The sequence below is a fragment of the Motacilla alba genome, chromosome 2 (assembly GCF_015832195.1).
Source record: "Motacilla alba alba isolate MOTALB_02 chromosome 2, Motacilla_alba_V1.0_pri, whole genome shotgun sequence".
Lineage (NCBI taxonomy): Eukaryota > Metazoa > Chordata > Aves > Passeriformes > Motacillidae > Motacilla > Motacilla alba.
In genome coordinates, this window is record NC_052017.1 from 13494899 (window position 1) to 13508535 (window position 13637).

Genomic DNA, 13637 nt, shown 5'->3' on the forward strand with positions numbered 1-13637 from the left:
TTATTAACAGGTTTGGCAAACATCGCAAAGATGACAAGAGTGAGAAAACTGGTAAAATAAAAGTGCAGGAAGCTCTTACTTCAGAAGAGGAGAGAATACGAATGAAGCAAGAACAGGAGAGGTAGACTTCAGTATTTGCTTAAACCTTGATAGACAGAGTTTGTTTTTTAAATTAAATAACTGAAGTTCAATTTTCACTGATGAAATTTTTCACATGTTGATATGTTTATATACTTTAAATAACAAGACAAAGCTGGATTTATTTTGGACATTAGTATGAACAGCTCCTTTGGCTGGGTTAAGCATCTTTTATAGACACAGAGCTCCCTTTCTTACTGAGGAGACTGAAGTAATAAAATGAAATGCTTTCTCTATATATTCTATAACTGATTTTATTGACATTTTCAGAAAACAAATATTTATATAGAATGAAGTATATTTTGTATTTATCTTCAGAGTTTTGCATATCTAGATTTTTCATTGATAAATTTAGGAGAAACATAAAAATTATGCTTACTAGTATATTTGTCACTGGAGTTCAGTCTATTTATGTGCCATGCAGTCTGTTTATGGAATGATATATATATATATATATATATTAAACTGCTAATTGTAAAAATGAGTGGTGAGCACCTCTATTTTTCCTTGTCAGCTTCCCTTAACATAAAAAACCCTATATAATATATGTGTCATATGCTATTCTCAATATTTCCAGTCTACTTTACATCCTATCTCTTGTAGTCCTAGATATTTGGGGCCTAGACTCTGGTGTCTCTCAGATCAATTTAGTCAAAATCTTGAAAAGTGTAGGTTACCAGTTAACTTATGCTGGGAGATGTGAGTTGAGAGAGAACCTCTTTGAGTAGATATCGCTTCAGTAAGGAGACAGACTTTACAAAGTTTGATTGCTGAATGGTAAATAGATTCAGACACAGTTAGCAGTGAAAGTGAACTATGAATTAGAATTATTTATCTAAAAATCATGCTATAGCTCACCATAATTTAGGATTGATGCAGAAACTCTGGAGGGAAATTTTCTTGTCCTTGTAGAGGAGATATCACTAATTAATCATAATGATCTCTTTAACTATAATCTCTATGCACCTGGGTCTTCTGCAAATAAGAACAAAAGTTCATGAATGGTGGCTTCATCATTAACAGCTCAACAGAGAATATTAGAGCCACTGTATAATAGAGAGCAACTGTAAGGCTTTTGTAGACTCCTCAGTTAAACCTAAAATGGTTTGCTTTCAGTTCTTTTAGGGTTGAGTGATTTACAGTAAAGACAGGGTGGGAGTGTGTATTTATTGGTTTAACTTGTTAAACTCCATAAACTTTATAATTTATGACCATCTGTTTAGATTACATCATGGAAATTTTTTTACTCTTTAGCAGATATACTATGTAAAAATTTATTTTTGTCTTTGTCCATCCATTCTTATTGTAGAAGGTGGCTGGATTACAGTGCCTGGATGTTTTTTTCTAGTCTGATTGGTTTTTATTTTTTCTTTTAAGTAAGGCAGGGACATTGAATTTGTTGCTGTTTTTAAAAGTAAAGTACTTGCAGATTAAATGGTAAAGAGGAAGACTGGAATTGAAGGAAATAAGTGATGAGAGTGTTTGTGCAGCCAACTTCCCTTCTCATGGATGGAGCAGCCACAGAGCTCATGCCAGGGGTGCAGAGTCATGGAAAGCTGCCTCGGTTGCTCTGCCCAGCTCAGGGCAGGGGATGGTTGGCCAGACAAGCACCACACTGTGCCCTGGCTTCACACACTGCTGAGCCCCAGCTGGCCCTTAGGGTTTCTTAGTAACATTAGGTGCCCAGAAAATCAGCCGTATACATTTATAAAAAGAAGAAAGACTTGCCGCTTGAGTTAGTAACGTTTTCTCTCTCTTCATTCTCTCTCTCTGTCTCTCTGTGTCTCTCTGTCTCTCTCAGTAAGAATGGTCAGAGTATAGACTGTCCATGTGATGATGTAAGAGAGGTTGCAATAGTCACGCTGGGTACCAAGGTAGAATTATGAAATTATTTGTATAGCCCCCAATGCATGGAGCAAATCCTAATCCCTGTCCATCAAGTTATGCTAACCAATTTGAATCTTTCCTGGAATCTCACTCCTCATGTGTCATAAAAACAATTTTATATGTTCACTGAAACTGCAGAAAATGCATGTGCCAGAACTTCATAACAGCTTGATGTTACAGTAACATGGGTCCTTATCCTCCCATTATTCTCTCTCCCTGTGTATTTGCTTTCCTTTGTGTTATGTCTATAAGAGAATGCAACTTCTTTGGGGTAGTCGCATGTACAACTAATAAAAGATAATAAAATAGCAACCGAATGTGTGAGGTGCTTCCTTATGTTTCTAAAAAATTCAGACGTTGATTTGGTCCATAGAGACTAAATGTTTTTGCAGTTAGATTGCAGAGTTTCCTTGTGATCCTGTAAAATAATGATGTTAGATACATGCTGTTAATGAAGAGTACTCTTGCAAATTAACTGAACAATCCCTCAAAATGTTTACTAGGAGACAGAGTAAAATATTACTGTCAGTGTTGGCTCATAATGGCTGCTATTTTAACTTTGTTTTCTGTGGGTTTTTGTCTTCTCAATTTTTTTTGGCAGCGCTATTCACTTGTTCTGTTTTACTTGGTATTGATACTATGTGCCTCCAAAATGATGCAATGCTTCGGGGAAATAGGTTGGATTTGATGAATTTACTATGTATGAGAGGCTAGGAGCAAAAATCCTTAGGGGGGTCAGAGAACAAGTGAATAGTCCATTAAAAAAATCAATCATGCCCACAATTTTATGGAATTATTAATTTTAATAGTATTGTGCTTACAATAGTATTTTCTTTAAAACCCAGCATTTATATGGATTATGAGACAAATAAGAAAAATGCTCTTCGGTTTACCATGATTAAATTAATACAATGGCCTTTCATAAATATATTATTAATAATAATTTCTTGATTCTGTGGTTCTTTGGATATATATGTACATGGTGCGTATTTACTGACAATCTCAAAGTAATTTTGAATGAAAAAGGAAGTTATCTAGTTGAATATACAGCCAGGTTTCATTGACAAGGAATACTGGAACAATTAGGGGTGCACATGATGAGACCACCCACTAGTCTTACCAAAAATTCTGTTGAATACTTTCTGTTTGTAAATCCTCCAAATGTTGGAACAACAGTTCATCCAAGGCCATAGAACATTGCTCCATGTCACTATGCTTTACTGGTTTACTGCACAAAAACAAGTCTGCTTGCATTATCCTTGAGTATCTGCCAAGCACTGATCTTAAAATCTGACTGGGTTCTGCTGTGCTCTTAGAAAGGATTCTCCCCAGCAGTGACACCAGTCAAAAACTTGAGGCAAGACTGGGCAATAGGATTTTTGACTGTGGCCTTGAGTCTCCTAAGAAAGAGTTTATACTGCAGTCTCGAGGAAGCTGAATAAGAACCAAGTTCAGTTAGCTCTGGCCCTGTGCCAGATCACAGCTGTTTTACATATATGCTAATTTGGAGCCCCTCTTTGCTCTGTGGTCATCTTGTCTGTCTATCACTGGAGTGCTCAAACTGGTACCACTGAGATGCTACATTCACACGGATGGGCTGAGAAAACAACCCTGGGTCTTTGTGATTTTGTTACAGAAGGTCTTTTATGAACTCCAGAGTCTCCTGAGGTGCCTATGGTTTGCACATCTTCCTAGGATCTCTTGGATTTTGCAGACTGGAGATGTGTGGAATATCTTGAGCTTTTAGAGATGCTTCCAAATGCTTACAGTTTTCCACAGGCATTGTAATGTTGGATAGAGTTAAAAGGAGATTTTGAAGCTTTTGTCAGTGACCAACAGGAATCAGTTCATATGGGTGGTCACCTTGTGCTGTGCTGCTACATCTAAACCTCTGGAAGCCCACAGACCTTTCCAATCTAGAAATCCTCTGCATCTGGTCTTTCGGGGCCTCCCAGAGTAGGTTTGCTCAATATTTAGCCAGTGCATCCATTGATGTCCTGCAACCTGATTGCCCTGAAATATTTTCTGGATTTTTAAAGGCCCTTTAGTGTAGTCTCTTTCTTAGGAGCTGTAAAGACAGAATTGCTTTAGAAACCTGCTTTTGTGTTCTGATTGTTATTGGCAGTCTTTGCTGGAGAGAGACATCCCTCCAAACAGCAGGTTCTGGTATCTTTTCTTCTTCCTCTTCCATACCCTTGCATTTTGCCTTCAATTTAATGTTTTGTTGTTTTTTTGGGTTTTTTTAAATTTTTTTTCTTTCCATTTCAACTTTGTGTTCATTACAAAATATATTGTCAGCAAATCCAAAACCTTTGCTTGTGGGCTTCCCTTCTTTAGCACAGGCATGTGCGGTTCTTGGCACACATGGCAAGGCCGTATGTGCCGGCGATCCTCAGCCTTGGACTGACTTCCTTTAGCAAAGTTCTCCCTGACCTGAAAAACTTTACTCTTCGGACCCGAGTAGTAGATAACAGAGGAATGAACTAAACGTGCCTCTTTGTGAAGTTTTTAAGTAATTCATCTGAATCCAGCATGCTTCACCGCTGGATAATGCTTAAAAGATGAAAGTTGCTATTCTCATGTAATCTCGTGATTCAGAGTTCGTGATCCATCTATGGGCAAACAGTGCTTATGCTGTAATCCGCCTCTAGAGGCACTTCTCCTCTTGGAAGCAAAGTCTAGAGGATATTTTCTCTGTTTGGTTAATACACTGATTTAAGAGCTTTACTAATGTTCTATAAATCTCTGTGTTACCATAAAAGCGTTTTAATCTTTGTATTGTATTCTTCCTCAACTTCCCCTGAAACGGATGCAAAATCAAGCGCTTAAACACCTGTGTTGGGAGGATCAGTCTTGAGGAGATAAGGAGAAAACCTTTTGGGAGAGAATTAAAGTGTTGTGCTGGTGGAAGCGCTGTGACAGAGGCTTCGGAGATGCTGGCAGGGCGATAGAGCGGTCAGATGGGGGCCTGCGGAGCCGGGGGCTCGCTCTGCTCTGTCGCGGCGGCTGTACAATCGCAGCCTGTGCTGCGCTGTGCTTGCTGTAACGCGGCGGAGCGATGCCGCGCTGGGTACGTGCATGGGAATAGCTCCCGTCTGCACCAGAAACCTCCTGCTGTGCTGCTTTCCCGCTTTCTGATTCGGAAAACATGACCTTTTGTTCCTCCTGGTTACAAAGGGAGCTACATTTACACGATTCTGCCGTCGCTGTGCCCCAGGTGCCGCCAGTTCCCGGCCCGGGAGGTGCCTGGGGAGCGGCGGGGCCGGGAGGGGGAGCTGCGGGCTCGGCGCTGCCGGCCCGGCCCGGCCCGGCCCCGCCGGGAGCGCTGCGTGCGGCCGCGCCCGGCGCCGGTGTCAGCTGGGGACAGGCGTGCAGAGCGGCGGGGATGGCCCTGGGCGGCCGGGGATGGATGGCCCTGGGCGGCCGGGGATGGCTGTCTCTGGGCGGCCGGGGATGGATGGCCCTGGGCGGCCGGGGATGGATGGCCCTGGGCGGCTGGGGATGGCCGTCTTTGGGCGGCCGGGGATGGATGGCCCTGGGCCGCGGAGGAGGCGATGCTGGCGGCGCACGGCGGGCAGGGCGCAGCGCGGAGTCGCGGAGGCGCTGCCCGGGGAGGCGGGTCAGGCGTCTGTCCTGCTCTGGCAGATTTGCTGTTACTGCTGGAGCTCAGTCAGTCGGCTGACAGCACTTTTTTTTGTGCGGATGTAAACAAGGCTGCGAGTAGAGTGGGTGTCGTTCACGCGTTGTTTGTCCTAAATTCAGAGGGAAGCATTCTGCCTGCTCATTAATAGTTAAAATAAGACTGATTTTTTTCCCCCCCAAAGGATTCGGTTATTCCATAAAATGCTTCCTGTATTATATTTTCCTAAGGGTGTATGGGTCTTTATCTCTAACATGTAATAAACTTCTCTTCATCCTTCTCTAGCACCATTAAAGCCACAAGCCCTTTGTTGTAAAAGTATACTAATGAATAGAAATGTTACAACAAGAACAGAAGTCTTGTGTTTTCCCTTCATCATGCATCATCCATTTTAATTAGACGAAAGGGTGGTGAGTACTGTGACAAGAGTCTGGAATTAAAATCATTAATTGATGTCAAGCTGACGAGAGACTGCTAACATGAATTTACTGACAGCAGGAAAGAAATTAACCTTATTACTTTATTTAGTACATTGGGACTATTTATTATTCTTTCCTGTGTAAGTTCAATGTGTTCTGTTAGTGATGATAGAGAAAGACAAATAATTAATAAAACCTACACTGAGTTTTATTACCTCCTATCAATGACATTGGGATGAAAACCACATCAATAATTTACAAAAAACAAACCCACCGCATCCTTCTAATCAATGCAACTCATCAAAACTGTTGCAGCAATATTTTTGATATTTTTGATGAGTATAACAGGCTATGCTCTCTAGCCAAGTAGAATTGCAAAAGTGATTTGATTTAAAACTGTGCCTTAGTTTCTTAATGTCAGTGTTGCAAAAAATGAAACATATTTTCTGCAGCAGTGACATTGATTGGAATAACTGTCTGGTTTGATCATCATTGGAAGGTCAGCCTAACAAAGATGAGTTTTAATGTTAAGCATCTTTATTCTTTAGATGAAAGAGTACAGCAGTGTCTTACAGAATGACAGCAGCATCCTATAGATAATTTGTGACCCAAAGGTCATAATAAAAGAATAGAGGGAAGGTCATCCTGTAGTAAAGGCCATCTGGAACTGTTAAAGTATCAGATGGAGTAGGGGCTGAACAGCAGGACACTCTTGGTGTCTTTCCAGATTTCCCAGAGAGACCATAATATTTTTATTGGAAAACCCCAACTTTTTTCCCCCTTAAGCAAAATATTTTCATTGAGCAGTTTCATCTTACTTTAAGGAAAAAAAGACAGCATACTGTGATAAGGAAAGGATTTTTGTTTCTTACAGTGTCTAAGAGTTATCTGTGTTTTTGAAATAACTCAAAGATTCAGCTTTACTTTTGCTACTGCTGTATTTTGATGCCACTTAACAGCTTTCAGAAAAACTGTTACCTCTAAGACCATTATTACTGCAAACATTCAGAATATAAGTAATTAGTGAAGTTTTCTGTTAAAACTTTCACCTTCTTCCCATCCTGTAACAGAGGAGAGGAAAAATTCCTCAGTGATCAGAAAATCAGGGCAATATGTTTCTCATTCTCACTTACTTTTTGATGGGGTCTGCTTGTTTCAGTTTCATGGAGATTTGTAGCGTTGTTTTTGGCAGTGGTTTTTTACATAATGGATAAGGGTGCAGGATATGAAAAAAAAAAAATCAATGGCAATAATTTTTGGAAGAGAACACAGAAGTGAAGCATGTGAATATTGAGCTTTGGAAAAACATTTCAAGCCAGTTCCACTTCATAAAAATACTGATTTTGGGAGCTATGTAAATTGAAGCTTTTGTAGAATAATAGTTACTGGAGTTGTTTTTCAAACAAAACACCATATACTCTCTAGCTACATATTGTAATTATGGAGATTTTAAGACATTGTGTTAAAAGCATATTTTCTCTATTATTTTTCTATAGTGATTCAACACATTGCACTGGGCAAGGTTGAGCGAAGTCCCATGCAGTATATTGAAAAAAAACATAATTTAGGTGGTCTTTATAATATTCTGTGTTATAAATTAGTATAAGGTGTCTTGTAGATCATATAAATTCACTACTCTCTTAGACATATTAGTTCAAAGTAAAAGCACTAAGATGTTTCACTTTAGAATGCCTGGAACTTCAGGCTAGGACAGCAGCATGTCGTCTGATGTCATATGAATTCTCCTTTAGTGGCAGAGTTACTGTGGCAAAGAATATTTGAGAATTACAATAGCTGTATAGTAGTTACTAACTTACTGAACTTATTCTTGCTGCATTGAACAGAACTCAAAACCTGTCAGGTTTTCCACACTGCACTACAGCACTCAGTAAAACAAGGCACTAATCCTACTCCTTTTCCTAATTCTTACATGTAGCAGCAAGTATTTGACTAGCCAGAAAGACACCTAATGATGCATTCATAACAGGCAGATCCATCCTCCCTCCACACCACAGCTGCAAACTTTATTTTGTAACCAGTTACTAGAAGATACCTTTTAGGAATTATTAGACAGCTGGCTCTGTTTTTGGCCATGCTAGAGATTTGTGCTCTCAGTACTGTGACACAGTAAGGCTTTAGAAGTGAATCCTCAGAGGTGTTGTAGGTGTGAATTTGAGGGTCCTGAGCTAAGGTATTGACTTATAAGCTATATTCTTTATTGGTTTGGGTTTTGTTTTTTTTTTTCTTTACCTTTTCTTTCATCTTCAGAATATAAGACTCACATAATCCTTGCTTTGTGGTGAGGTTTTTCATTGGTTTTTGGTCACTTCATACTGTTTCATTTTCCAACTTCTAGATTAGGCTATTTTATATGTAGTACTCTAGAAACACAGAGCAAAGGGCCTGAAATAGAGCTAGCAGCAGAATTTTGTGCCCACTTTTGTTACTAGACTTCAGCTAGAGGAGCATGGCAGGTGGATAGGCTCAGCTCAACCAACTGATAAGAGTATTGGGGCTCAGCCTTCAGTTGCTGCCTGCAGTATCTGGGAATGACTGATTTGATTCATGGTATGATGTATGGTGCCATTTGAAATGTGGTTTGCCTATGTCATTTGCTTCTTGCACACACAGGAGCAGCTGCTCCTTACACATCCAGCTGCAGAATTCAGATGTTACCCGCCAGTGCTGCTTTCTGAAATTGTTCTCCAGCTGGGGAAAAAAAAATGTACGGGAAGAAATGGTCCAAGCAAGTCTGCATTAAGGAGGAAAGCAGAGCCCTTAAAGCAAGGAGGGATGAAAGCAGGAGCTTGTGTTTCACCAGTGTTGTGTTTTTGCAATAGTTGAATATCATGATCTCTTCCTTTCTACTTCCGTCCAGCAGAAGAGTTACATAGGAGATTAGAGCTAAGATAATCTAATGATGAAGAACCTGTTGTCATAGGTGTAAATGTCAGCCTTTCTGGTCAGTTTTGTTATGCAAAAGAAAAACTGATTTCCATTTTACTTCCAGACAGCAATGATATTCTTTGATGCAATATAGTTCCCAGCAGGGTAACAGTTTCATTTGCTCATTTGGGTGATCCTCCGCTGCTGGAGTCACTGATCCTTGGATCAGGCATGAAAATAAGGACAGAAAATTTCCGCCAAGGTAGTGTTTGTTTTGGAGACAGGAGGACCTATGCTGCCTGTGTACCTGAAACATTCTCCTTTGGTTGAAACATATTCTTTCAAAAAACAGCACAGCAGGCAAACCCTCCACCCTAAAATGTGGCAGACTGTTAACTGTAAAGTCGGCTGAAAGCTCCATTGAAGTGTAAGATAATTTGCAGATTTTTTAACCCAAAGTAAGCAAGGATTTTCACTTGTTTACTGCAACATCCAAGAAAGGTTTGAGATACTGACAAACCTGCTGACATGGACGTGCCTTCACTTTGTAAAGACAAAGGGTGAATCAAGAAGGTCAGGTGATAAGGGAGGATGGGGGTGAAATATATGAGATTCCACAAGGTTAGAGGAAATAATTTTAATGTCTCCTTTAGTTTCATCAATGTCACTTGATTTCAAATTGGTGTTTGCACTTCACCTGCTCATATGCATAATATTTACTTTCTCTCCTGCATTTTTTCATTTCTTTACGTCTTCATTTGTATTTTGCTGCCTTCTTTAATAGCCTTCTTTAATATAACTCCTTATAAAAATGAGCATAATGTTCTCTCCTTAATATATTAGGGCACTTAAAGTAATCACCTTATCACCTTTATCCTTCACCTTTTTTTCTTTTTTAACTGCAGCCCTCCTGGGTTGTAGCTCATTAAACGTTTTTGAAATTCTCATGCATCTCTTCTGATTTGAGGAGGGGGGATCTTCAGAGAGACAGTAAGTACTTTCACATATTCTAATTGGCAGATAGGCTGTGATTGTTGAAGGAGAAAGAAAATTAAGACTGTCTGATTATGTAGATACATTTCTTTAATTTAGAGATGATGGGCAGCCTTTTAAATGAAAAAAAATGTAGTCCTTGTTATATTTCTCAGCTGTTGTAGAACCAATGCATAGGAAAAATATGTATGCAAAATTTCTGTGTAGGTGCAGAATTATAGATCTTTAAGAGAGACCATGTCACTTTTTCAAGGGAGTATCTGCAGGGTATGTCATCCCTGCAAGATGTTTGTTTCATCCTGGTTGTTTTTTGTTTGGTTGGTTGGTTGGTTTGTTTTGGGTTTTTTGTTGTTTTTTTTTTTTTTTTCCTTAGTTTACAATAAACTCCACAGCTTCCTATGGCAGTCTTTTCCACTGCCTTTTGTTTAGGAAGTTGCCCTGCTCACAGTATCTTAATTATTCTTACTTCAGTTAAATACCTAACACATTATTCTTTTCCTCTGGTGTTTGCAGATGGCTGTTATGTCCCCACTCTGTCTTTTCCTTTCCCAAACAGCTTGTTGTTGCTGACTCATGTATGTTACCCAGTAGAACTTCCAGATCCACTCTTGAAAAAGCAACTCATAGATTTTTTCGCTGCTTTTGATTGTTTATTTATTTGAACTATGTAAATTACATTCTAGTTGCTGTTATTTAAGTTAGTTCTATTCTTGTAGTCTACTCTGTATTTCAAAAACATTTGAAATCTTAATCCTTTCCTCCAAAGTTCCTTTATTTGGGTTTTCTGCAGATTCAGTAGTGTTTAATAATGAAAAACCCTGAGTGAATTCAGAGTGATCCACATAGAAAATATCTCAATCTCTGCATTCTGGTGACTGTGAATCTATTCTCTAGATACTCTGTAGGAGCAGCCTTGTTCAAGCTATTGCATCCATCCCATAGCTGTTTTTCTTAGCCTGGGTCTGTTTCTGCTCTGTTCACAAGGCCATTTCCCCTCTTTTAGAAGGGAATCTGACTGACTTTAACCACATCTGTTCTTGATAATTCTATGGTAGCTACTGCTTGTCCCATTGCCTCCTCTGTGCTTGCTAGTAGTTTACTTAAGAAGGGACTGGAAGTTAAACTCAAGAGTCTTTAATTCTCCTCCTTCTCTGAGGTATGTTTGACTTTTCCTAGTTTTTTAGTATTTTAGCTGTCCTCAACAAGTTCTCCTAGTTGCTGAAAAAGTCTGAGGCTGCCTCAGATAATTGTGTGTGTCAGATGAACTTCAACTACCTTAACCAGTTTCTAGCTACTTTTTTTGCTGGTATATTGAAGATATTTTTGTTATTGGTGATAGTCAATTATGCTGGTCATCTGCTTGCAGTCAACCATTTCAGTGAAGACAGATGCAAAGGGAAAAACCATTAAGCCTCAAGTCTCCTCAGCATCATCTGTCAATATCCTTCCCTCACTGCTGCGCAGGGGAGCAACCTTTTCTTTGCTCTTCCTTTTACTGCTAATGCAATTACTCAATGATTTATTGTCATCTTTAAAGCTCCCTGCTACTTTTATTTCACATTATGCCTTGGCCTCTCTGATTTTGTCCCTGTATGCTTGTGCAAACTGACTACATTTTGCATGTGTTTCCTCATGTGTCTGAGGTCAGAGGATGGTCATATTTCAGTCAACTGGTCACACATGTATATCTATAGCAGATAAGGCAGAACTCTTATTTTTATTTTTTTTAATGACTTGAAAAAGTTGGGTCTCTAGCCTTTCAATTAAAAAATTATATTTACATGGCAGTATTTTCTGACTTTTTAAAAAAATGTGTTTAAGTTTTGAATGAAATGGGGGGAAATGAGGAAGAGGAGGTGTCTTTCTTATTTACGAGCTGTGGCTGTTGGTGGCCAGGATTATCCATAGTGCACAGTGATCCTTTGGAATGATTTTCCCAGGAAAGCAGATGGCTCTGCTGAGGGGTGGTTATAACTGTGATAACTGACTAGCTCTAATCATGGCAAGAAAAGCTAAGTGTCATATGCCGGTTCAGAGTGAAATCACAGTAATGCCTATAATCAAGGTACCCTCATTAGAAGGGTAGCTGTCAGAAAAATTCTGCTTGGCTCCAGACAAAGGTCAAAGAAAAATACAGGAGAGGACAAACTCCCGTATTGACTTGATTGCCAAAAATTAGAAAAAGGGCCATTAAAGCCCTGAAGGCAGTAGAGAAGGTTGGGGGAGGAACAGTGAGACCTGGTGTGCTGTGCCTGCAAGGTATTTTTCACTAGCAAAGAAGGAGGGGACAGATTTGACAAGATCTGGCTGCTGGCCAATGCACTTTCTGACCTCTTTATTAGAAACGATATCTGGCAAAAATTGGACTGAATGTGTTCATCCCGCTGGACTAACTCGAACAAGCTGACTGGCTTTATAAACGTGTTGTTGTTTTTCTCTGTTTCCAATCCATCATCCCAGCGCATGCCAGTCTGATGGTAGAAGAACTGAGAACTGGCAGCCGTGAATGGCTTGTCATTAAGCTTCTGTCCTTACACAATGCTGTTTCCATCTTTAATAAACATTGTCAGCCATCTCACATATGTGGAACTGCAAGCGTTCAATACTGATTTTGTAAATGAGTGAGTCCCGGTGGAAACGACGAGGGTGTGGATTATCACTTGGGCAATAGCTGAATCCTGGCAGCAGCAGGAGGATTAATTGAATTGACCAAGCAATTGCACACCAGAAACAGCAGCCAACTTTTTTTCTGCTCATAGGGGAGGACATTGCTGCCATTGCAGTGGCAAATGTAATGTACTAGCCATGAATATCCTTCCCATGCTGTGTTCATCAATTAAGATAAGTAGTGATTTTTTTGCAGGGACCTAAATCACTAATATGAAAAAATCCAAACAAAGGAGACTGAAGGTCCCAGGGAATTTGAGATATATTTATATTTTACTCCTAACTTTAGATGAAATTAGGGTTGATTTCTTTTGACAGCTTTGCTTATTCACTTTTACCAGGAACAGCTCATCCAGCTCCATGGATTTGACTTTTCTGTTGCTGAAAAAAGTTAAGGTATAGTTCAGAGAACTGCAGTAAACATTTAGCTCAGGGTGGAATTGAATCCCAAATTAATACGATTACTTAGTACCCGCATATGAGTTACACGGCTAAATGCCCTTTGTGGTCAAGGAAGGGCTACTCAACACAGTTGGTAGAGCCTGGAGAAGGGTTTGGTCTCACCTTAAAATGTCCACATTACAGGTGTTTGGCTGAGCTGTGTGCTGGACCATGAAGCAGCTGCCTGGTGTGATTGAGTCTTGACCAGCTCTCCTGGGAGTTCAAAACGTACCTTGATACCTAAATTTAGGTGTCTAAAATGGTAGTTGCCTTCATCTGAAAGCTGAATATCACTCACAGTTTACAAGAAGGGAGCAAGGTAGCTGCTGTTTCCTGGGGACAGCCATGCAAAAGCTTTTGCCTTCTTTTTGTGACCACCATTTCATGTGCATAGGAATTGCGGTACAATGGGTATGTCTGTCATTACTGGATTAGCTTGCAATGAAAAGCTCTTCTAACAATTATAGGAAGTTCTGCAGCTAACAATATTGTCATTTGAGGCAGTTATCATTAGCTTTTGAATTGAATGGCACACAAATGCATGAGGATAGTTTATACTGAACATT

At 39.8% G+C, this 13637-nt stretch overlaps 1 protein-coding gene across 18 annotated transcripts in view; it reads left to right on the forward strand.

Moving 5' to 3' along the window:
- PARD3 (par-3 family cell polarity regulator) overlaps nucleotides 1–13637 on the forward strand; it is a 443621-nt gene that overhangs the window by 327981 nt on the left and 102003 nt on the right. For 13 of the 18 annotated variants that reach the window (XM_038128982.1, XM_038128975.1, XM_038128980.1 and 10 more), the window contains one exon: nucleotides 11–121. The exons of 3 other annotated variants lie outside the window; for them this stretch is intronic. In XM_038128982.1, the coding sequence (XP_037984910.1) occupies nucleotides 11–121 (111 nt within the window). Of the gene's footprint in view, nucleotides 1–10; nucleotides 122–1939; nucleotides 2338–13637 lie in introns of those variants that run through there. 2 more of the 18 variants (XM_038128991.1, XM_038128992.1) reach the window with 2 other exon arrangements.